We start from the raw sequence: 26503 nt of genomic DNA, 5'->3' as shown, positions 1-26503 counted from the left end.
GTTACCATCAGGAAGGAGGTACAGAAGTCTGAAGGCACACACTCAGCGATTCAGGAACAGCTTCTTCCCCTCTATTATCAGATTTCTGAATGGACATTGAACCATTGAACCCATGAACACTATCTCATTATTCATTTTTTACACTGTTTAATTTTTATTGTAACTAAAAGTAATTTAAAAAAATATGTCTTGCACTGTACTGCTGCCACAGAACAGCAAATTTCACAACACATGCCAGTGATAATAAACTTGTTTCTGATTCCAAGAGAGGACACGGAGACAAGGAAAGAGAGAGAATAGTCCACAGAAAGGTGATGACATATCTTAACTGCATTTTCCAGGGGCGCCACTGACAGCGTCCTGACAAGTTGCATCTCCATTGGGTACAGGAGTAGCCGAGCATCGGACCAGAAGTCCCTACAAAGAACTGCGAGATTGGTCGAGAGGATCATAGGGGCCTCCCTACCATCATCGGGGACATTTATCAGGAGCGCTGCGTACACAGGGCCCTTAGTATTATTAAGGATCCCACCCATCCATCCGTCCAGCTTCCTCTTTGACTTTCAACCATCAGGCAGCAGACGACAATGCATAAAGAGAAGAATGGTCAGAATGGAAAACTTTCTTCCCTCAGGCCATTAGGCTTCTGAGCTCCCTGCCGCATCACATTTGAAGTGTCACTGGATAATTTGTAATGTACCCGACAGTACTTAATTGACGCATTTTATTTAACTATGGGTAAGTCATTTGTAGATTTAATTCTTATTTTCCTAAGTTATTGTTTTAAATGTGCGTTATGTGCTACTACTGAGCTTTACATCCTGGTTCAGAGAAACGTTGTCTCGTTTGACGGTACACATGCATGTAGTTAAATGGCAATAAACTTGACTTGACTTGAAATGAACCGACAGAGGGAGAGAGAGAAATACATGGTGTTGAAAGAGACTGAGTTAAAAGAAAGAGGCACAGTAGAGTAGCGGTTATCATGACGCTATTACAGCTCGGGACACTGGAGTTTAGAGTTCAATCCCAGTGTCCTCTGTAAGGAGTTTATACATCCTTCCCATGAAATGTGTGTGTTCCCTCCAGGTGCTCCAGTTTCCTCCCACAGTCCAAAGACGTACCAGTTAGTAGGCTAATTAGTCATTGTAAATTGCCCCGTGATTAGACTAGGGTTAAATCAGGGTTTTTTGAGTGGCGTGGCTTGAAGTGCCTATTCTGCACTCAATCTCTAAATTAAAAGCAATAATAAAGCGATGGGGGCTGAGGTATGAGACTGAGGAGAGTTTGGGAGAGCTTTATCACGGATTGCAACAATTAGCGTGTGTCATCTGATGCTGCTTGGGCTCAGGAAGCAAGCCTGTGTCCACAGGCCTGAATCTGCACGGCTACCCAGCAGAAACCAAGCTATCACAGGCCAGCTTTAGAAATCACTTCTATTTTTGGCTCAGACACCTCAATGAATAGGTTAGGGTCAAGAGTTCAAATCTCATCACAGCCACTTCAATCCCACTACCTAGTCTGAAATAAAAACCTCAATTACACCATGCTTTAACTTTGAGACGATTGCACTGTACACATTTCTAGTTCCTAAGCACCTTTTACAACCTTCCTCACTCAGTGGAAAAATTCCAGACCCCACGGCAATCCTGCAAGTCCCATTTCCACACATTTTTTTTGGAAGCCTGTTCTTTCACATATTCCAATCCTCTCCTTCCTGTATCCTATAGATCGGCTGACTGAGTGGTGTCACAGCAACAACCTTGTACTCAATGCCAGTAAGACCGAAGAACTGATTGTGGACATCAGAATGGCTGCAACGAGGGAACACAAACCAGTCCTCATAGAGCGATCAGAAGTGGAAAAGGTGAGCAATTTCAAGTTCCTGGGTGTCAAGATTTCTGAGGATCTAGCCTGGGCCCAACATACCAATGCACTTACAAAGAAGGCACGACAGTGATGATATTTCATTAGGAGTCTCATTAAGAGATTCGGTATGTCACCAAAGACACTCACAAATTTCTACGGATGTACTGTGGAGAGCATTCTGACTGGCTGCATCACTGTCTGGTGTGGGGGTGGGGGTGAGGGGGCTACTGCACAGGATCGACATCAGCTGCAGAGAGTTGTAAACTCAGTCAGCTCCATCATGGGCACGAGCCTCCGTCGTATCCAGGACATTCTAAAGGAGCGATGCCTCAAAAAGGCGGCGTCCATCATTAAGGACCCCCATCATCCAGAACATGCCCTCTTTTCATTGTCACCATCAGGGAGGAGGTACAGGAGCCTGAAGGCACACACTCAAAGATTCAGGAACAGCTTCTTCCCCCCAACCATCTGATTTCTGAATGAACATTGAACCCATGAACAGTACCTCACTACATTTTGTATTTCTATTTTGCACTACTTATTTAATTTAACATTTTTAACATATATTACATATATTACTGTAATTCACAATTTTTTCTATTATTATGTATTGTACTACTGCCACAAAGACAACAAATTTCACGACATATGCCGATGATATTAAACCTGATTCTGACTGCTGAATTTGCCACCTCTGTACACAGTACATCACAGAAACCAGCCTCCCCTCTATAGACTATGTCTATGCTATGTCGCACAAACCAATCTTCCATCCTTGGACTCACTTTACACCGCACGCTGTCGGAGCAGTGCTGCCAGGATAATCAAGGACAAGACCCACCCAGCCAACACACTTTTTGTCCCTCTTCCCTCCAGGAGAAGGTTCAGGAACATGAAGATTCATACGGCCAGATTTGGGAACAGCTTCTTTCCAACTGTGATAAGACTGCTGAACGGATCCTGACCCGGATCTGGGCCGTACCTTCCAAATATCTGGACCTGACTTGCACTACCTTACTTTCCCTTTTCTATTTTCTAATTATGATTTATAATTTGAATTTTTATTATATTTACTTCGATTTGTACTTCAGGGAGCGCGAAGTGCAGAATCAAATATTGCTGTGATGATTGTACGCTCTAGTATCAATTGTTTGGTGACAATAAAGTATAATGGTAATGGTAATGGTAATGGTACTCCTTGCTGCCTCATTAAAGCAGCCAGCATAATCAAAGATAAACATGAGAAGTGCTGGAAATCCAGAGGAACACACAAAATACTGGAGGAACTCAGCAGGTCAGGCAGCATCTATGGAAATGAATAAACAGTCAACGTCTTGGGCCGAGACCCTTCATGAGGACTGGAAAGGAAGGAGGATGACACCAGAATAAAGATAGGTCTTGGTTAACTTGCAGATTGACTGGGTGGTGAGGAAGGCAAATGCAGTGTTAGCATTCATTTCGAGAAGACCAGAATACAGAAGCAACGATGTAATGTTGAGGCTGTACAAAACACTGGTGAGGCCTCAGAGTATTCTAAGCAGTTTTGGGCCCATTATCTAAGAAAGGTTGTGCTGACATCAGAAAGGGTTCAAAGGAGGTTCATGAAAATGATCCCAGAATTGAAAGGCCTGTCATATGAGGAGTGTTTGATGGCTCTGGGACTCTATTCGCTAGAATTCAGAAGAATGAGGAGTAACTTTATTGAAACCTATCGACTGGTGAAAGGGCTTGATAGAGTGGATGTGGAGAGGATCTTTCTTACGGAGGAAGAGTCTAAGACCAGAGGACACAGCTTCAGAATAGAGGGGAGTTCATTTAGAATGAAGTTCAGGAGGGATTTCTTCAGCCAGAGAGCAGTGAATCTGTGGAATTCAATGTCACAGGCGGCTGTGGAGGCCAAGTCATTGTGTGTATTTAAAGCAGTGTTTGATAGATTCTTGATTAGTCAGGGCATGAAGGGTTATGGGGAGAATGTGGGAGGGTAGGGTTGAGAGGAGAAATGGATCAGCTAGATTGAAATGGTGGAGCAGTATCAATGGGCCAAATGGCCTAATTCTGCTCCTATAAACAAAACAGTGTTCAAGACAAGCTTTTCACTGTATGCCAGTACATGTGACAAGAATAAGCCTCTCCTCTCACAACTCCTCTGATTATTGACCCCACCCCCGGCACTCCATCAAGCCCCGGCCCCAAACTGATGTGATCCAAGGTCAAGTTCAAGTTTAAAAGGTCATTCAACCACAGAAGAATATGCACGAACGCAGCCAAACTAAACGGCGTTTCTCCGGGGCCAAGATGTGCAACACAGTCCCACCAGTCACACACAGCACAAGGCATACATAGGGTAGCAAGCATATATAAGCTATCAATAAAGTATGTTCACACAAAACAAAATATAGTCCACGAATGTTGCAGAATTCTGCTGTCAAACACAATACAGTTTGTCACCTGCAAAGCGAGCACTAGGGGGCAGCACTGACTCCAGCTTGGATGCCGCACCAAAACACCTCCGATAGAGCGCGCACCGGCTACACTGCCTGTCTCCTCGGCGGCTGTAAACAGGTGACACCACAGCTTGCACGCGGACCATAGCCCTCCCTTCCACGTGCCTATCCAGGGCTCTCTTAAAAATTGAAGCTCACATGCACCACTTGCGCTGGCAGCTCGTTCTGCACTCTCACCATCCTCTGAGTGAAGAAGTTCCCCTCATGTTCCCCTTAAACTTTTCACCTTTCACCCTAAATCCATGACCTCTAGATGTTGACCTACCCAACCTCAGTGGAAAAAGCCTGCTTGCATTTATCCTATCTATAACCCTCATAATTTTGTATACCTCTAACAAGTCTTCTATGTTCTAGGGAATAGAGTCCTAGCCTAATTAATCCTTCTTTATAACTCATGTCGTCCAGTCCCAGCAACATCCTTGTAAGTTTTCTCTGTACTCATTCAGCCTTATTTCCATCTTTCCTGTAGGGAGGTGACCAAAACTGCACCAAATTCGGCCACACCAGTGTCTACTACAACTTCAACATATCATCCCACCCTCTGTACTCGATACTTTGACTTATGAAGGCCAATGTGCCAAAGGTTTCCTTATCCACCTGTCTACCTGTGCCACCACTTTCAACGTATTACGGACCTTTATTCCCAGATCCCTCTGCTCTACTGCTATGGAATGAGCTGCCAGAGGAAATGGTTGAGGCAGGTCCAATAACCATTTGAAGGACTGTAATAGCCTGTCTTGGTCCAAACATACAGACATCACAGCAAGAAAATTCACCAGTGCTCTACTTAGGAGAGGAAAGAAATTTGGCATGTCCCCGTCAGCTCTCACCAACCTTCACTCAGTGCTTCAGAAATTCAGAACTAGCAATGGACAGTCTATGGACTCACTTTCAAGGATTCATGTTCTCAGTATCATCTAAGTATTTGTGCATTATTTTGCATTTTACCTTTTATTAAAAGCATCCTATCTGAATGCATAGCAGCCTGGTAGAGCACATGCTCTGCACATGATCACAAAACAACTGCAAATTGCTACAGAAGTGCCGTGGAGCGCATTCTAACTGGCTGCATCACCGTCTGGTAATGGGATGCTACTGCACAGGACTGAAATAACTCAAAGAGAATTGCAAGCTTAGTCATCTCCATCATGGGCACTAGCCTCTGTAGTATCCAGGACATCTTAAAGAAGTGATGCCCCAAAAAGGTGTCATTAATCATTAAAGATCCCCATCACACAGGTCATGCCCTGTACTCATTGTTACCATCAGGGAGGAGGTACAGAAGCCTGAAGGCACACACTCAATGATTCAGGAACAGCTTCTTCCCCACTGCCGTCTGATTTCTGAATGGACATTGAACCCATGGACACTACCTCACCACTTTATTCATTTCTAATTTTGCACTACTTATTTAATTTAACTATTGACTATATATATGCTTACTGTAATTCAGTTTTTCTCTCTGTTATTATGCGTTGCATTGTGCTGCTGCCACAAAGACAACAAATTTCGTGACACATGCCAATGACGTTAAATCTGATTCTGATTCTGATTCTGATTCTGGACGGAAGAGCCTGTTTCCACTCTGTATGTCTCTGTGAGCTCCTCTCCCACTAAAAACCAACTTGAATCATTCCTCTCCCTCTCTCTCTCTCTCTCTCCCAGTTCTGATGAGACAGTGACCGTATTGCTCTCTGCAGATGCTGCCTGACCTGAAGACTGTTTCCAGATTTTCTATTGTATTTCGGAGTTCCAGCGTCTGCAAGTTTTTTTTACAGACTTTCAGGTAAACGGGCAAAGCATCGAAGGATATGAAATCTGAATAAGCATCAGATTTATTATCATCGACATATGTCAAGAAATTTGTTTTGCAGCAGCAGTACATTGCAATACATAAAATATACTATAAATTAAAATAAGAAATATATTAAAACTGTCAAGTGTTTGGAATCGGCATTGGAATTGGTTTATTATTGCCATAAGTACTGAGATACAGTGAAGTAGAGGCATAGTCATTTAAAAGTACAGAACAGAAACAGGCTCTTCAGCCATCTAGTCCATGACGAGCCTACACCGGACCATAGCCCTCCACACTCCCAGCATCCATCTATCTATCCAAACTCCTCTTCCACGTTGAAGTTCAACTCACATGCACCACTTGCCCTGGCAGCACCTTCCAGACACTCGTTGCCCTCTGAGTGAAGAAGTTTCCCCTCATGTTCCCCTTAAACTTTTCACCTTTCACACTTAACCCATGAACCCTAGCTGCGGTCCCACCCGACCTCAGTGGAAAAAGCCTGCTTGCATTTACCCTATCTATACCCCTCATAATTTTGTATACCCCAATCAAATCTCCCCTCAACCTTCTATGTTCCAAGGAATAACTTCCTAACCTATTCAATCTTTTCTCATAACTTACTTTCTCCAGTCCTGGCAACAACCTTGTAAATTTTCTCTGTACTCTTTCAACTTTATTTACAATTTTTTCTGTAAGTCGGTGACCAAAACTGGACACAATACTCCAAATTAGGCCTCACCAATGTCTTATCCAACTTCAACATAACATCCCGTCTCCTGTACTCAATACATTGATTTATGAAGGCCAATGTGCCAAAAGCTTTCTTAATGACCCAATCTACTTGCAATGCCACTTTCAGTGAATGATGTCCCTGTATTCCCAGATCCCTTTGTTCTACCACACACTTCATTACCCCTCCGTTCACTGTGTAAGACCTGGATGCAACACCTTGCATTTGCCTGCATTATGTTCCAACTGTTATTTTTTTTAGCCCATTTTTCCAGCTGGTCCAGATCCCGCTAGAAGCTCTGGTAGTCATCCTCGCTGTCTTCGAGGCTGTGGTGGCCAGTGCTATCATGTTTTGCTGTTGTGTGCTGGGGCAGCAGGCTGAGGGTAGCAGACACCAACAGAATCAACAAACTCACTCGTAAGGCCAGTGATGTTGTGGGGGTGGAACTGGACTCTCTGACGGTGATGTCTGAAAAGAGGATGCTGTCCAAGTTGCATGCCATCTTGGACAATGACTCCCATCCACTCCATAATGTACTGGTTAGGCACAGGAGCACATTCAGCAAGAGACTCATTCCACCGAGATGTAACACTGAGTGTCATAGGAAGTCATTCCTACTTGTGGCCATCAAACTTTACAACTCCTCCCTCAGAGTGTCAGACACCCTGAGCCAATAGGCTGGTCCTGGACTTATTTCCATTTGGAGTAATTTACTTATTATTATTTAATTATTTATGGTTTTATATTGCTATATTTCTACACTATCCTTGATTGGTGCGACTGTAACGAAACCCAATTTCCCTCGGGATCAATAAAGTATGTCTGTTTGTCTGTCTGTCTGTCCACTACACCCCCAATCTTGTTGTCATCTGCAAATCTGCTGATCCAGTTAATCACATCATTGGTATAGATGACAAACAACAATAGACCCTGGACCGATAACAGAATTCCACTATAAAGTATTATAGCTATGGAGGAAGTGTAGCACGGACAACAATAAGGTGCAAGAACATAACCAGGTAGACTGTGAGGTCAAGAATCCATCTTATCGTGCTAGGTTGGGCTCTTGACCTCACAGTCTACCTCGTTACAGGGTTGCACCTATCGTTTACCTGCGCTGTACTTTCTCTGAATTGAATGAATGAATTGACTTTATTTCTTACATTCTACACATGCATGAGGAGTAAAAAATCTTCACGTTACGTCTCCATCTAAACGTGCAATGTGCAATCATAGTAATTTGTACTAATTAGAACAGTCAATGTAACATAGAAATACGCTCAAATCAGCCTGAGCTCATCAGTCTGATGGCCTGGTGGAAGAAGCTGTCCGGGAGCCTGTTGGTCCTGGCTTTTATGTTGCGGTACCGCTTCCCGGATGGTAGCAGCTGGAATAGATTGTGGTTGGGGTGACTCGGGTCCCCAATGATCCTACGGGCCCTTTTTACACACCTGTGTTTGTAAGTGTCCTGAAACATGGGAAGTTCACAACTACAGATGCGCTGTTACACTGATTAGTTAAGGGGGGGGGGCAAAGGGTCAGAATGGGTTTGATGGGCCGAATGCATCATGCAACTCAGTAGCACATTCAGTGGACAGGACGTCCTGCAACACAGACCGAGGTGGAATGGGGTTCTTACCAAGTACGCCGAGTCGGTAGTTGATAGTGACCACTATAACATTGCCGTAGCTTGCCAAGACGCTTCCCTCGAACATGTTCCCTGTTCCCTCCATGTACGATCCTCCATGCACAAACATCATCACCGGCTTGGGACCACTGTCTCTGATATCTGAAAGAGAGAGGAACACGCAAGGGCTTAGGCATTGCTCAGTTTAACGCTGGCTGCCTCACCCATAGGACAGGAGCTCCCGACCTTTTTTATGCGATTGACCCCTACCGTTAACCGAGGGGCACTTGGACCCCAGGATGGGAACACCCCCCCCCCCAACCATAGGAAATCGAGCAGAAATAAGTCATACAACCCTCAGGCATTGAGAAGACTTGTGATCTCCCTCAGACCCAAACCCTGGCACTGCCCACCCGCGTATCTATAAAAGTCTGCCTTGAACCTCAGGTTGAAACTCTCTAATCTGGCACCTTTGGAACCTGACCAACTCCAGCTTCACCTCTGGACATCTTCCTCTGGACTGGAGAACTCTTCTTTCCAGTCTCATGTTATCGGAGCAGACTCCCCAAAGACAAAGTCTGGTCACCCTTTTACTTGGTATCATGAGCAGTCAGAGATGTTCACTCCATGGAAATTCTCTGGTCTGGTACCCTTGGGTCTGACTGGTACCAGGCCACAAAATAATTCCGTATCACAGTAATTTCCTCCCTCCCTTATCATCCACCTCTGAGTAGGGGAACCTTCAGATGCTGCCCAGTCCATCACCCGAAGTTCCCCTAAGACAGAAACACTCGGCTGAGATTTTAAAAGTTACCCTGGTAAGTTAATTCACTGTGCTTTAGTGTAGAACTTTGTTAAGATTAGATCTCAGGTAGATCTTAGATAGAAGTAATTATCTATTACAGATCTGTACAAGAGATTCAGAATATACTGGACCACAAGGGTCACCAGACCCACCAGACAGTTTCAACTGGTATAGCAGAATGGTAGAGTTTGTACAGCCTCAGCTGTCCAGCAGATCCTGACTGTGTGTGTGTGTGTGTGTGTGTGTGTGTGTGTGTGTGTGTGTGTGTGTGTGTGTGTGTGTGTGTGTGTGTGTGTGTGTGTGTGTGTGTGTGTGTGTGTGTGTGTGTGTGTGTGTGTGTGTGTGCGTGCGTAAGGCACGTGGGCTTCTACCAGGTGTTCCAGTTCCTTCCCACATTCCAAAGCTGGTAAAAGATCTGAATTGAATACAATATTGTTCCTTCCTGTGGACCCATTTAAGGAGCTGACTTATGAGAGTAGCTCAGATGGAAATCTTCAAGTATTCCCATTTAACTTTTAACTATTAAAATATATAAGATCTTAAGACCACAAGACATAGGAGCATAATTAGGCCAATTGTCCCATTGAGTCTTCTCCGTTATTTCATCTTGCTGATCCATTTTCCCTCTCAGCCCCAATCTCCTGCCTTCTCTCCGTATCCCTTCATGCCCTGAGTAATCAGGAATCTATCAACCTCTGCCTTAAATGTACCCAATGACCTGGCCTCCACAGTCGTCTGTGACAACAAATTCCACAGATTCACCACTTTCTAGCTGAAGAATTTCATCCTCATCGCTGTTCTAAAAGGACGCCCTCTATTTTGAGGCTATGTCCTCTGGTCTTAAGACTCCCCCACCACAGGAAACATCCTCTCCACATCCACTCTATCAAGGAGGGCCTTTATAACATTCACTAGGTTTCAATGAGATCCCCCCCCTAATTCTTCTGAATTCTAGTGAGCACGGGCCCAGAGCCATCAAACACTCTTCATATGACGAGCCCTTCAATCCTGGAATCATTTTCATGAACCTCCTTTGAACCCTCTCCACTTTTAGCGCATTCTTTCCTGGTAAGGGGCACATGCCTGCTCACAATACTCTGAGTGAGGCCTCACCAGTGCCTTATAAGGTTTCAACATTACATCTTTGCTTTTTATATTCTATATACACTTCTTACTGAAATCCACAGTTTTATTATGCACTGCAGTGCGCTGCTGTCAGTCAACAAATTTCACGACATGTGCCAGTGACATTGAACCTGATTCTAATTCTGATCCTGGACATCCCTATAATTACCTGCCAGTGCTGAAATGCACTCGTTTGAGAGTTAGAGTCCTACAGCCCGGAAGCAGGCACTTCGGTCCAACTCGTCAATCCCGGCCAAGATGCCCAACCAGCTTTTAATCTATCAGTAAGATTCAGCTGCAACCCTCTCAAAATTAACACAGATCTCTTGTATTCATCAAGAAAGTCTGAGGCAGGTGCATTTCTTATTTGTACAGCATAAAAAAAATGTTCTAATTGGCCACCTTATCTACGCATCTGAATACTCTGTGAACTTCTAACAGGTCACCCCTCAGCTTCCGACGCAAAACAACCCAGCTTTGTCCAACCCTCTCCTTTTAGCTCATACCCTTGAACCCTGAGAAACCTCTTCTTGACAACTTTCCTGAGCCTCCACCTCCTTTCAATAATGGAACGGCCAGAATTGTAGGCAATACTCTAAATGTGGCCTGACCAGTTAAATTTCTTTGGCCACTGGTGATAGGACAACCCTTTCATGCTTGGAATTAGCCTGGTGAAACTCTTCTGGTCTTCTCCAACACTGACAGAACGCTTTTGAAATGTGGACAAACACTACATCCAGACATGTAGGAGATTGGTTGAGCTAGAGAGGGTGATTGGGGGGAGTGCTTAAGGAAGAGTGCCATGGTTAACTCAGAATTCAATGCCACAGTAAGGCGTTTGTACGTTCTCCCCATGACCGCGTGGGTTTTCTCTGGGTGCACAGTCCAAAGTAGGTTAATTGGTCATTGTAAATTGTCCCGTGATTAGGCTAGGTTTAAATCAAGGATTGCTAGATCATAGACCTGCTTAATATTCCTCTTACCACCACCATGACCATTCCCTTTCTCTCGTCTACCTTCTGAGAGAAGATACAGGAGTTTGAGAGCCCTGACAACCAGACTTAAGAACAGCTTCTTCCCCACTGCTGTCAGTCTCCCGAACCAGTCTCCTCTCTCACATCCTTTTCCCAGTGGGGCTGCCACTTTATTCATAAAGTCATAGAAAATTACAGCACAGAAACAGGCCCTTCAACCCATCTAGTCCATGCTGAACCATTTAAACTGCCTACTCTCATCAATCATAGCCCTCTGTACCCCTACTATCCATGTACCTATCCAAACTTCTCTCAAACCGACCTCTCGTGCACCACTTGTACTGGCAGCTCATTGCACACTCTCACAACCCTGAGTTAAGAAGTTTTCCCTCATGTCCCCTTAAACTTCTCACCTTTCACCCTTAACCCATGACCTCTGGTTGTAATCCCACCCAACCTCAGTGGAAAAAGCCTGTTTGTATTTACCCTATCTACACCCCTCATAATTCTGTTTACCTCTATCAAATCTCCTCTCAATCTTCTACATTGCAAAGAATAAAGTCCTAACCTATTCAACCTTTCCTTATAACTCAGCTCCACCTGTCCCAGTGACATCTTGTAAATTGTCCTGTGATTAGGCTAGGGTTAAATTAGTGGGTTGCTGGGCAGCAAAGGGCAGGATGAACCGGATGGGCCCGTTGGGCATTGTATCTCCAAATAAATAAACAGACGTTCTGCCCACACTGCAGATTAATAATGTGAGCAGCAAGTAACTGAGGGCCCCGTGTGTGTGGGCGAGCGGGGATGAGGTGGGAATGTGGGAGGGGTTCGGTTATGGGGAATAATGCGCGGAAATGGGAACTGATGAGATTCCTCTGCAAGCCGATGGAAACTCAATGGACCGAATGGCCTCCATTTGTATCAGTTCATTATTATTGTCACATACTAAATAGTTCATCCATTACGTACGTCAAGGTAGCTCAGAGAGAAGGAGGCTGCAGAATACAGAGAGAGGCAAGGTGCAAGGGTCACGGCAAGGTAGACTGGGAAATCAAGAGTTCATCTTTAGCAAACTGCAGGGCCGAAGCTGTTCTTGAGCCTGGTGGTAGTTGTTCCCGGGTTTTTGTATCATGGGGTGCGGGTGGATGAGAGATACTGGTTTGACTGAGTTGATCCTCAATCCTGGCAAATGTTCCGTCACCAAGCGAAGAGTCACTGTCAGTGAGTTGTTGATTATGGTGTCTCCTCTGAACGTTTGGCCTTTATGTACTTTTTGATCAGCCGATTGGTCACCATTTCAGAAACTCAATGTGATGTGGGGAGGAGATCTCGTCACCGGTTGGTTGTGTCGTGAACTTCGTGCGTTGTGGTCTGGTGTTTTGCACAGAGATGTCTCCTCGCGTGATGACAGGACATTTGCAAATAAATTGCCAAGATCAGAGATCAACTCAACCCAACCACCAACCACTCAATCCATACATTTTCCAAATTAGTTCCAGGAGAGAGACTGGTTGGGCTGGGAGTGGTCCTTAACCATGTTGACTGCTTTCTCGAAGTGTAGACAGAGTCAATGGAGAGGGGTGGGTTCTAGTTTCTGTGATGTTCTGAGCTGCATTCACAACTCTCCACAGTTTCTTGTGGTCCCAGGCAGAGCAGTTGCCATCTCAAGTCATGATACTTGTGTAAAGATTGGCAAGGGTCATCAGGGAGAGGCCAAATGTCCTCACTCTTCTGAAGAAGTAGAGGTGTCGCTGTCCTTTCTTAGAATTGAATAGAATTTAGATAGGTGGAACAGCTCGATCTGACGATTGGTCCTCTGTCTCTGGCTGGCCCTCACTGGTGAGGGTGGCATTCTTTGCCTGATGCCCCCCGAGTGGGGCTCTTTCCTACAACCCTGCCCGTTGTGAGGCACTTTCCAGATACAAGTGGAGGGACATCCCAGCAGGGGCAGCTGTCTTTGTCAGCAAGCACCATTGCTCTCAATGCCTCATCCCCTATCTAGCCCATGTGTCCCTGAACCAAACCCTACCCCCCTCCAACTCACGGCGCCCTACAAAAGCTCTGGTTAAACTGCGCATCTTATTCCCTCCCCTCAGTGCAAAGTCACTACAGTGAGAGGCAGCTCGCCCGTCGGTTAACAAAATAAACAGAGAGAGACTTTGGAACCAAACAGCGTACTTGGTTGGTTGTGGAGTGGCTGACTAGATGAGCTGGAGTCAAAGCTGCGAGCTGGTTGGCTCCAACCAGGACTCTTTCTGTGCAGCAGAGGAAGAGGGTCTGAAAAGGGAAGAGAGGGAGAAAACTGAAAAGAGTGAAAAATAAAGAAGGCAGCACTCTTCCCCCTCCCTCCCCACTCCCTCCCACACTTCACGCTAACAAACTCTCTGGCAAACTCCTGTTGCAAGTCCTGACTGGTTACATCATAGTTTGGTACGGTATTCGAACGTGCAGGGATGTAAGAAGCTGTAGAAGGTAGTGGACTCTGATCAGTGCCTCATGGGCACATCCCTCCACTGGTAGTATCTACAGAAGGTGCTCCCTCAAGAAGGCAATGTCCATCATCAAAGATTGGGGCTATGCTTTCTTCTAGCAGCTGCCAATGGGTAGAAAGTACAGAGACAGAAAAACGAGGTGAGTTTTGCCACAAATACCCTTGGTCCATATTATTAGCTCAACCAACCTCATCCTGCAAGTTATCCGTTACTGCTGGAGCACTCTCTGTGGGAGCTACCTTACAAAAGGTACTGGATCCGGTCCAGTACATCACAGGTAAGCCTCTCCCAACCACTGAGCACATCTACATGAAATGCTGTCGTACGAAAGTAGCATCCATCATCAGAGATCCCCACCACCCGGGACATGCTCTCTTCTCACTGCTGCCGTCAGGTAGAAGGAACAAGAGCCTCAGGACTCACACCACCAGGTTCAAAAATAGTTACTACCCCTCAACCATCAGGTCCTTGAATAAAAACTACACACACTTGCCCCATTATTTAAATGTTCCCACAAACAATTATCTCACTTTAAGGACTTGTTATCTCATCATCTCATGTTCTCATTATTTATTGCTATTTATTTATATTTACATTTGCACAGTTTATTGTCTTCTGCACTCTGGTTGATCTTTCATTGATCCTGTTTATAGTTACTATTCTACAAATGTGCTAAGTATGCCCACAGCAAAATGAATCTCAGGGATGTATATGGTGACATATATGTACTTTGATAATAAAATTTACTTTGAACTTGAACGTTGAAATAGATTGCACACCAGCGGCTGTACTTCATGAGGAGTTGAGGAGATTCGATGCACCACCGAAGGATTTAGCAAATTTCTGCAGATGCACAGTGGAGAGCATTGTGACTGGGCACATCACAGCCTGGTCCAGAGGCTCCCATACACACGGCTGTGGACTGAGCCAGCTCCATCATGGGCACTACCCTCCCAACGGTAGAGGATATTTTCAAAAGGTGATGCCTCAAGAAGGTGGCACTCGTCATTAAGGGCGCTCACCAACTGAGGCATGCCCTCTTCTTGCTGGGACCACTGAGGAGCCTGAAGATTCATACTCAGCAGTTTCTTCCACTCTGCCACCAGATTTCTGAATGGTCTATGAAACCATAAACACTATCTCACTCTTCACCAATTTTAAATTTTATTTTTTATTGTAACTTGTGGCAATTTTTTAATATCTTGCACTCTACTTCGATCACAAAACAACAAATTTCACAGCATATTTCAGTGACAAATACACCTGATTCTTAACAGAATGAGACAATGTCCTTCTAACCCAGGTGCTCCCAACCAATTTTATGCCATGGACCCCTACCAATAACCGAGCAGTCCGTGGGCGCAGGTTGGGAGCTCGTCCTCTAACCAAAGGGGATGTGTGCATGATACCTAAATCCTTGTGGATCTGTATAATCCAAGAAGCCTGTTCCAAAGGATATGAACAGGAGGGCTATGGTCTGACTGCAGGCCAATGGGACGAGGCAGAATAATACAGTAGTTCGGAGTGGACTATATGGGCCAAAGGGCCTGTTTCTGTGCTGCAGTTTTATCTGATTCTATGACTCTCTCACTCTCTACAGCCTCCTGTGCTACTAAACTTGCTCAAAGAACAGTGTCTCATTTTCCAGCCTTCCTAACTCAAGACAGAGTTCTCCAACTTCACTCATTTACACAGAAACCCAGTGGACGAGTAGACCCTTCTGGCCCTTCCAGTTATGCCGCCCAGCATCTCACAGATTTAACCCTAGACCAATCACTGGACAGTTCACAATGAATCAGAATCAGGTGTGACCCTAGACCAATCACTGGACAGTTCACAATGAATCAGAATCAGGTGTGACCCTAGACCAATCACTGGACAGTTCACAATGAATCAGAATCAAGTGTAATATCACCAGCATATGTCGTGAAATTTGTTGACTTTGCGACAGCAATACAATCCAATACATAATTTTAAAAAACTGTGAATTACAGTAAACATTTAAAATACTTAAGTAAGTATTGCAAGAATAGAGATATAAATGTAGTGAGATAGTGCTCATGGATTCAATATCCATTCAGAAATTGGCTGGCAGAGGGGAGGAAGCTGTTCCTGAATCGTTGAGTGTGTGCCTTCAGGCTCCTGTACCTCCTTCCTGATGATAGCAATGAGAACCTGGGTGATGGGGGTCCTTAATAATGGATGCCGTCTTTTTGAGGCATCGATTTTTGAAGATATCCTGGATACTATGGTGGCTCATGCCCATGATGGAAGTGACTGAGTTTACAACTCTCCGCAGCTTATTCCAATCCAGTGAAGTGCCCCCCCACCCACCCCTATACCAGATGGTGATGCAGCCAGTTAGAATGCTCCTCACAGTACATCCGTAGAAATTTGGTGACAGATCTCCTCTAACTCCTAGTGAAATATAGCTGCTGTCAAGCCTTCTCTGTAGCTACGTCGATATGTTGGGTCCAGGATAGATCTTCGGAGATATTGACACCCAGGAAATTGAAATTGCTCACTCTTCTACTTCTGATCCTTCTAGAGAACTGGTGTGTGTTCTCGCATCTTACCCGTCTTGAAGTCCAATTAACCTACCCAGAACAAATTTAGACTGTGGGGGGGAGTGGACGAAAGCGAGGAAACCCACACGTTCACCAAGAGTAAATACAAACTCCTTGAGAGATGGATGGCATTGGACTTGAACTCTGAACTCTGACCCCCCCCCCCCCCAAATGTAATAGCAGGCACTAACCGCCACGCCATCATGGCACCAATTTAGATAGTTTAGTTTCTGTCTGTCTGTATCGGAATTAGCCAATATTCCCTGTTATTATGTTGACACAGTGTTTTATTGTCCCTTTTCTCTATCAGCTGATCTATGGACATGTTCTACATTGCCATTAGCAACACGTTACACAGACAAAGGAACTTAATTTGTCCTTAACACGGGACACATTTACACAGATCCCTCTAGAGTTATAGAGTCAGAAAACTACAGCACAGAAACGGGTCCTTTGCCTATCTAGTTTGTCCTTAACCACTTAAACTGCCTACTCCCATCAACCTGCGTCCAGGCCATAACCTTCCATACCCCTACCTACCATCCATCTACCTATCCAAACTTCTCTTAAATGTTGAAATCAAAATCACATCCGCCACTTGTGCTGGCAGCTCATTCCACACTCTCACCACCCTCTGAGTGAAGAAGTTTCTCCTCATGTTCCCCTTAAACTTTTCACCTTTCACCCCTAACCCATGACCTCTGGTTGTATCCCACCCAACTTCAGTGGGAAAGCCTGCTTGCATTTCCCCTATCTATACTACTCATGGTTTTGTATATCTCAATCAAATCTCCCCTCAACCTTCTATGTTCCGAGGAATCAAGTCCTAACCTATTCAATCTCTACTTATAACTCAGGTCCTCCTTGTAAATTTTCTCTGTCAACCTTATTTATATCTTTCCTGTAGGTAGGTGACCAAAACCGCGCAAAATACTTCAAATTAGGCCTCACCAACATCTTATACAACCTCAACATAACATCCCATCTCCTGTACTCAATACATTGATTTATGAAGGTGCCAAAAGCTTTCTTTACACCCCTATCCACCTGTGATGACACTTTCAATAAATTATGGACCTCCATTCCCAAATCCCTCTGTTCAGTGTCCTGCTGTTCACTGTGCAAACTCTACCCTGGCTGGTCCTTCTAAAGTGCAAAACCTCACACTTGTCCACCTGTGTCATCCCTCTGTTCCACCATTCCACCCATGTCTTCTCTGATACGTGAAATAACTTGTCTTCTCTTTTTCCCAGTTCCGTCAGGTCTCAGACATGGAACAGTCACTCTGTTACCTCCCCGCAGATGGTGTCTGACATGTCGAGTGTTTTCAGCATTTTTTAAAAAAAATTGGGCTTCTGTCATCTGTGGTTATTTTTATGATCACCGAATTTCACACCCATTTAGCAGAATGATAAATTCTTTTTCCTACAGCTGTCATGAACTGGGAATTATTTTTAGCACTCAAAGCAGAGACAGGTGGACAGCTGATATCATTTATCCAATGTAAAAGTATCTGATACACTTAGACAGGGGTTCCCAATGAGTTTTATGCCATGGAACCCTACATTAAACAAGGGGTCTGAGGACCCCAGGTTGGGAATCCCTGATTTAAGGTGAGAAGGGGAAGTTCAAAGGAGATAGACCATAGAGTCATATGAAAGTTCAGCACAGAAACAGGCTCTTTGGCCCATCTAATCCATGCTGAACCACTTGGACTGCCTACTCCCATCGAACTGTACTAGGATCATAGCCCTCTATACCCTTACCATCTATGTACCTATCCAAACTTCTCTTAAATGTTGAAATTGAGCTCACATGGACCACTTGTGCCAGCAGCTCATTCTATACGACTCTCTGAGTGAAGAAGTTTCCCCTCATGTTCCCCTTAAACATTTCATCTTTCACTCTTGACCTCTGGTTATAGTCCCACCCAACCTCGGTAGAAAAAGCCTGCTTGCATTTACCCTATCTCTAGCTCTATCAAATCCCTCCTCAATCTTCTACGTTCCAAGGAATTGAGTTCTAAACCTATTCAGTCTTTCCTGATAACTCAGGTCCTCCAGTCCCGACAACATCTTTGTAGATTTTCTCTGTACTCTTTCAACCTTATTTACATCTTTCCTGTAGGTTGGTGACAAAAATTGCACACAATAATCTAAATTAGACCTCACCAGTGTCTTATACAACTTCAACATGACATCCCATCTCTTGTGCTCAACACTTTGAGTTATGATGTGTGGGGCAGCTTGCTTTCTAGTTTGGACAGTGGCATATCTGGACTGGTACTGACAGCCAGGTGGTGGAGGTAGATACTTATATTTGGGCCCTTACAGCCGCACCACCCAGCAACCATCGATTTAACCCTAGCCCAGTCACAGGACGATCTACAATGACCAATTAACCTATGTGGCACATCTTCGGACTGTGGAGGAAACACACTAGGTCATGGTAGGAATGTACAAGCTCCTTACAGAAGTGTAAGGAATTAAAGTGTTGTGCTAACCACTATGCTACCACCCTATGATAGATGTGTTTAGGAAGTTCTCAGACATGCCCTGGCACGTGCAGAGAATGGCGGGCTTTGGAAACCACTGTTTTTTTAAAAATAATACTTCTTATAAGATTTGTACTTTTTAAGAAACTCATGGATTTTTCACACTGACTGGCAGAAAACGGTATAGCAGCTAAACTATAGTTTATCACCCTTCTCATTTTTCATTGGCTAAGTATTAGCACATTACCCACATGATGTAATTGTTTTAATTATGCATCCTTTTCACTAGTTTATTCCTACCTAAGGAAATTCTTATCTTGTCTATAAAAGTGATGGATTTTTCAGATGCGCCATCTTCCCGCTTTGCAGTTTTATCCCTTTGTCTTCACTGTTCATCTACTTTTCAGCATCGTTTCTTGGCTCTTTATTCAGTTTGCTTAGTATTTGTGTGTTTGTTTGTCTCTAAAATAAACTGAAATCTTGGAATTAAAAGTGCTCATCGTTCCTGACTCCTGGTAAAACCGTAAGGATCGGAAAATAAACAGGGATCCATAAAACTCTGGTTCGCCCACATTGGGAGTATTACATACAGCTCTGGCCGCCCCACTACAGGAAGAATGTTGAGGCTTTGGAGAGGGTGCAGAAGAGGTTTACCAGGATGCTGCCTGGTTTAGAGGGTGTGTGCTGTCATGAGAGGCTGGATAAACTTGGGTTGTTTTCTCTGGAGCGGCAGAGGCTGAGGTGAGATCTGATAGAGTTTTATTAGACTATGAGAGGCACAGATGGAGTAGACAGGGAGTATCTGTTTCCCAGGGTTGAAATGTCTGATAGCAGAGGGCATGCTTTGAAAGTGAGAGGGGGTAGGTTCAAAGGAGATGTGAGGGGTAAGTTTTTTACTCAGAGAGTGGTAGATGCCTGGAATTCACTGCCTGGTATGGTCGTAGAGGCAAATACATTAGAGGCTTTTAAGAGATGTTTGATTAGGCACATGGATGTGAGGAAGATGGAGGGATATGGACATGGTGTAGGTAGGAGGGATTAGTGTTTGGGTGTTTCTGATTTGCCTTTTAGCTGGTTCAGCACAACATCGTGGGCCAAATGGCCTGTTCCTGCTGTACTCGTCTATGGTCTATGTTCTAAGAAATGAATTGCTGTTAGCTCGACTAGTTCAGCACAATATTGTGGGCTGAAGGGCCTGTTACTGTGCTGGGTCTTTCAGTGTGGGATGGTGAATCTCTCCACTGTAAACATCTAAAACAAAGGTGATGTTTGACGTCTGGAAAGGACCTTAAAGGTGGGATTCAAAAGGAGTTCAATAACATTGACAGAATCCTGTCTGCACAGCAAGGAATGAATTCCCCAGGTAACTGAGACTGGATGTGCTTAGGAGCGATTTATCTCATATTGACTGAATGGCAATAGGTAGAGGTTAAGAGGATGAATTTTAAAACCCATTGGGAATCATTTCAGAGTGGAAACTCAGTCATTATACCATGAACTGAAAAGCTTTAAGAACTTGCAAGTCATACAGCACAATCAGAGGCCCTTTGGCCCATCGAGTGTGAACTGATCCTCAACCAATGTTTCCCTGGATCTAACATTAATCCTGACATTTCCATCCACTCCCCAGATTATCCCCCTCATCCGCACACCGCGGGGGGAGGGGAGGGGTATTTACAATTTACTGTGGCTTGTTAACTCAGCAACCCCACACATTGCTGGGGGGGTGCAATGAAACCGCAATACTTGTGAGAATGTGGTTGAGAGGGGTAATAAATCAGCCATGATTGAAGGGTGGACTAGACTCAATGGTATGAATGACCTGATTCTGTTCCTTTGATCAGTCACAGGGCGAATGTGTGCGTGTGCACACACTCACATGCACACACACACGCACACACACCCACACGTGCACACATGCGCTATAGGTGGGGATCGAGCCCCAGTCTCTGGGACTGAGAGACAGCCACTCTCCCCACTGCCAGGAGAGAACAAGAATCTTCAAAGAGATAGACACAGTCTATTGTTCTTTAGATGACTTTGGATCGAATGAACATTACTCTAAATCTAACTGCTGGCTGTACCATTCATTTTCAGAAGAGGCAACTTGAAGTGAGTTTCTCCAGCACAAAATTCTTTCGGGAAGACAGCTTCAACAGCAGATAACTTTTTAAATTTTCAGTGACGTTTAATTTTTTTCTAATGGGCTTAGATCCAAACTATCAATCAGTTCATCGCCACAGTGACACAGTGGGAAGTGCAGTCCCACAGACCCAGGCTAGATCCTGTCCTCTGACGCTGTGTGTGTGTCTGTGTGGAGTCTGTAAGTTCTCTCTGTCAACCACACGCATTCCCCCCATGTACCCTGAATTTCCCCCACATCCCAAAGACATACAGGGTCAGAGGGGTAATCAGACGCTGTAAATTGCCCTCCTAGTGTGTGGGTGAGGGATAGAATCTAAGACAATGCTGGGGGAATGAAATGGGATTGGTGTAAATATAAATATATATCAGTGTAAATGGGTGGTTGATGGTCAGTATGAGGTTCCCTAACATTGTTATAGGTTGTAATGGGGACAAGCTCCCACTAGCTATTAAATGCTCCCAATGGCATGCGCCTCAAATAGCCTCTGACAACCAAGTCCAGCTCCTGGCCTTCACGTGTGGTTTAGCTACTAAGTCTGGTGGAACCATTCCTACCGACAAGAGAAGGGGCAAAAGCAGGCTGCTGGCACCCTAACACCAGTCTCTTCGGGCAAATGGGGCTCATCAGACGTGGTTGGCAGCTCATCTGGAGGAAATCTCTGATCTCAAAACTCCGCTGCCTAGTGGCTATACCCACACATGGGGAAGGCTTTGGGAGTAAACCTTGAGAAAAAGTCCGGAACTGGAGTCCCTAAGGCAGGCATACATTGAGTTCAACACTGACTGGCAACTCCTACAACACCGCTGTGCCAGACTGTGGGTTCATCAGATGCGTAAAGAGAGTGAGTATGCTACATGGGCAGCAGCTTTCTCTCCACGTTATACTGTCCTAGCTTGCGTATCATGTAGACAGCTGGGACACAACATCGATGGCCAACCCTGACCGATGGAGAGCTCCACGTCAGTATGAAAACTCAGTGGGACAAAGGACCTGTTTCTGCGCTCTCCCTCTGCGTGACGTGAGAGTTTACGAGTGCGGACATCTGCGAGGGTGAGATTGGTTTTAGGAAGTAATCTGTACCAGCGACTGCACAATAATGGGAATTTTATTCCTGAATAACACACACAAAACGCTGGAGGAAATCAGCAGGTCAGGCAGCATCTGTGGAAGTCAACAAACTTTGGGCCTAGAACCTTCTTCATGACTGGAAAGGAAGGGGGAAGACACCAGAATAAAAAGGTGGGGAGAGGAAGAGGAGGAGGAGGATAGCTAGAGGTTGATAGGTGAAGCCAGGTGGGTGGGAAAAGTGAAGGTCTGGAGAGAAAGGAATCTCATAGGAGAGGGAAGATGGGACCTGTACAGAAGAGATGGTTTGCACCTGAACTGAAAGGAGACTAATATCCTAGCAGGAAGGTTTACTAGTGCTGAAGGGTGAGGAGTTTAATCTAGAGTTGCAGGAACAGAGAGTGGAGAGGTTGTGGAGACAGATGTTGTTAAGACAAAGTTGGAAATCAAAAAGTTAAGTATGGTGGGGCTAATGTTCTGAGTTGTGTATATTTCAATGCAAGAAATATCTGTAGGAAAGGCTGATATCTCAGACATCAACACCTGGAGTTATGACATTGTAACCATTAGTGAGACATGGTTGCAGGAGGGTTAGGACTGGCAGCTCAATGTTCCAAGGCTCCGGTGTTTTAGACGTGATAGAGTGAGAGGGATTAAAGGAGGAGGGGAGGCGTTATGAGTAAAGGAAAATGTCACAACAGTGCTCAGTCAGGACAGACTGGAGAACTCGTCTAGTGAGGCGTTATGGGTGGAACTGAGAAATCAGAAAGGTGTGACCACGTTAACGGGGTTTTCTACAGAGCACCCAACAGTCCGAGGGATGTAGAGGAACATATCTGTAAAGAGGTCACTGACTGTTGCAAGAAACATAAGGTTGTGCTAGTATGTGATTTTAACTTTCAACATAATGGGATTTCTGTACCGTAATTGTTCTTCCAGTAAGATGGTGACCCAGATACACGCAGCGGCCTCTCCGGGACCAACCAAAAATGCTTTTTCTCTTTGTTAAATGTGTTTTTATACACAGTAAGACTATTCTTGACTCCAATCACTACACGTACAACAGGTCTACTGCATCAGTGAGCTGCTCATTGTTCGGAGTAGCCGGCTGGGGCGTTGTAAGAGTCGGACAACGACTCAGAGAAGGTGAGTCAGCCCATCAGGCTGAGGGATTTGAGTCGGGCTGTCGGTCCGCAGGAGGAATTGGATTGTGTTTGGAAGAGCTGACCAGGGTGCTACCTGCTACACGTAGGCATGAGGGTTGGTGCCTTGGAGCTGGCACAAAGGTGGCACGTAGTGAAACCATGAGTAACTGTCTTGGACGTTTCTTTTGCAATCACGAGACCCTGTTGGACGCTGACTGCCGAAGGCCTGCTTCCGTTGTTTAGTGACGAGAGAGGCGGCGAGGCAGCAGTGTCGCCTCAGTTGAAGCGAGGACTAGGTCTCAAGCTGTGAGCTTACATCGTAGTGTGGCGCCTCCTGTCGCTGTTGCCCCCCAGTGTTGGTTTGGTGGAATTACAGGTTGGAGTGCTGGGAAACATCACTTTTTGAGACTTGTTGCTCAGGGTCTTGGACTAAGAACGTGTTTTTTTACATGACTATGTTCTGTTTTTTAAATTTTTTTCACTATTTTGAAAGCACGTGTATGTTTTTGCACCTTGGCCCCAGAGGAACACTGTCTCATTCGAGTATATCCATGTATGGTTTGAATGACAATTAAAATTGATATGACTTGTGATGGGATAGAGTTTTTCAAATGTATTCAGGGAAGTTTCTTTAATCAGTGCATAGAAGTCCCAACAGGAGCGTGTTCGATACTTGATTGGCTATTAGGGAAGGAGACAAGGCAGGTGATAAAGGTGTGTGTAGGGGAGTACTTTGCATCTAGTGATCATAGCACCATTAGTTTCAAGTAATTATGGAAGAAGATAGGTCTGGTCCATGGGTTGGGATTCTAAATTGGAGAAAGGCCATTTTTGATGCTGTCAGAAAGGAGCTGGATTAGGATAGACTATTTTCTGGCAAAGGTGTACTTGGTAAGTGGGAGGCCTTCAAAAGTGAAAATTTGAGAGTACAAAGCTTGTATATGCCTGTCAGAATAAAAGGTAAAGATAACAGGTGTAGGGAACTTTGATTTTCAAGAGATATTGAGGTCCTGGTTAAGAAAAAATGGAGGTTCATAGTAGATATAGGCAGGCAGGAACAAATGAGGTACTTGATTATAAGAAATGCAGGAGAACATTTAATAAGGAAATCAGGAGGGCTAAAAGAAAACATGAGGTTGCTCTAGCAGACAAGGTGAAGGAGAATCCTAAAGGCTTCCACAGATATGTTAAGAGCAAAAGGATAGGACGGAGCAAAATTGGTCCCCTGGTAGATCAAAATGGTAATCTATGTGTGGAGCTAGTAAAGATGGGGGAGATCTTAAATGGATTTTTTTTGCACCTTTATTTATTCGAGAGATGGTCACAGAGTCTATAGATACGAGACAATGAAGCAGCGAGGTCATGGACCCTGTACAGATTACAGAGGGGGAGGTGTCCAGAGGCAAATTAGGGTGGATTAATCCCCAGGGTATGACAAAGTGTTCCCTTGGACCCTGTGGGAGACGTGCAGGGACCCCAGCAGAGATATTTAACTAAGCGACAAGTAAGGTACCACAGGATTGGAGGATAGCTAATATTGTCCTGCTGTTTAAGAAAGGCTCTAAGAATAAACTTGGAAATTATAGGCCAGTGAACTTGACATCAGTAGTGGGAAATTTATTGGAAGGTATTGGAAGGTATTGTAAGGGACTGGACATATGAGTATTTAGATAGATAGGGTCTGATTAAGGGGACAGCCAGCATGGCTTTGTGTGTAGTAGGTCATATCCAAACAATCTTATAGACAAACAAACTCTTTTCAGTCTTCCTGCTTAATATGTCGATCTTTTGATGACAAACTGTGCCATTTTCTTCAGGGATGATGATTGGATGAGTACTAACCAGTCAGGAGGGATGGACTACAGGGATATAAATACCACCAGACTAGGCATGCCCAGGCATCATCCCTGAAGAAGATTGCAGAGTTTGTCGTTGAAACATCAGTTATAATCAATAAGAGTTTATTTGTCATATACGCCAGAGAAGCACTAGATCCTTTTTCAATGTTATAGTTTTTCAAGGAATTTACCAGGGAAGTTGATAAGGGATGACAGTAGCTTTTGTCTACATAGACTTCAGCAAGGCATTTGACAACATCCTGCATGGGAGTTTGGTCAAGAAGGTTCAGTTGCTCGGCATTCAAGATGAGGTAGTAAATTGGATTAGACATTGGCTTTGTGGGAGAAACCAGAGAGTGGTAGTAGTTGGTTGCCTCTTTGACTGGAGGTCTGTGACTAGTGGTGTGCCACAGGGATCAGCGCTGGGTCCGTTGCCGCTTGTCATCTATATCAACGACCTGGATGATAATGCGGTTAACTGGATCAGAAGATGTGCAGATGACTCTAAGATTGGGAATGTAGTAGACAGTGAGAAAGGCTATCATAGGTTACAGTGGGATCTGAACCAGTTGGAAATATCGGCTGAAAAATGGCAAATGGAACTTAATGCAGACAAATGTGATGTGTTGCACTTTCGGAAGACTGACCAGCGTAGGTCTTAAATAGCGGTAGGGTACTGTGGAGTGTGGTAGGACAAAGGGATCTGGGAATACAGGTCCACAATTTATTTAAAGTGGTATCACAGGTAGATAGGAACATTAAGAAAGCTTTGGCACATTGGCTTTCATAAATCAAAGTACTGAGTTCAGGAGATGGGAGGTTATGTTGAAGTTGTATAAGACATTGGTGAGGCCTAATTTTGGAGTATTGTGTGTAGTCTTGATCACCTACCTACAGCAAAGATGTAAACAAGATTGAAAGAGTGCAGAGAAAATTTACAAGGATGTTGCCAGAACTTGAGGGCTTGAGTTGTAAGTAAAAATTGAATAGGTTAAAACTTTATTCTCTAAAACACATTAGATTGAAGGGAGATTTGAAAGCAGTATAAAAAATTTTGAGGGGTATAGATAGGGTAATGTAAACACAAAAATAGTCTGCAGATTCCAGAAATCCAAAGCAACACACACAAAATGATGGAGGAACTCAACAGTCGTATAACATCTATGGAAATGAATGGATAGTTGATGTTTCAGGCCATGACCCTTCTTCAGGACTGAGCAAGGGTAAATACAACAGGCTTTTTCCACTGAGGTTGGGTGGGACTACAACCAGAGGTCATGGGTTAAGGGTGAAAGGTGAAAGTGTAAGGGGAACATGAGGGGAA

The 26503-nt window shown here is 44.5% G+C and overlaps 1 protein-coding gene across 6 annotated transcripts in view; it reads right to left on the bottom strand.

Annotated features, from left to right (window-relative positions):
* LOC140729226 (neuroligin-1-like) overlaps positions 1 to 26503 on the bottom strand; it is a 448622-nt gene that overhangs the window by 170869 nt on the left and 251250 nt on the right. For 4 of the 6 annotated variants that reach the window (XM_073048749.1, XM_073048751.1, XM_073048750.1 and 1 more), the window contains one exon: positions 8541 to 8690. In XM_073048749.1, the coding sequence (XP_072904850.1) occupies positions 8541 to 8690 (150 nt within the window). Of the gene's footprint in view, positions 1 to 8540; positions 8691 to 13610; positions 13710 to 26503 lie in introns of all 6 variants that reach the window. The other 2 variants (XM_073048746.1, XM_073048748.1) reach the window with 1 other exon arrangement.

The sequence above is a fragment of the Hemitrygon akajei genome, chromosome 6, assembly GCF_048418815.1.
Source record: "Hemitrygon akajei chromosome 6, sHemAka1.3, whole genome shotgun sequence".
In the NCBI taxonomy this organism is placed as follows: Eukaryota; Metazoa; Chordata; class Chondrichthyes; order Myliobatiformes; family Dasyatidae; genus Hemitrygon; species Hemitrygon akajei.
Note: the sequence above shows the minus strand (reverse complement) of the source record. Positions and strands in the feature narration are given on the sequence as shown.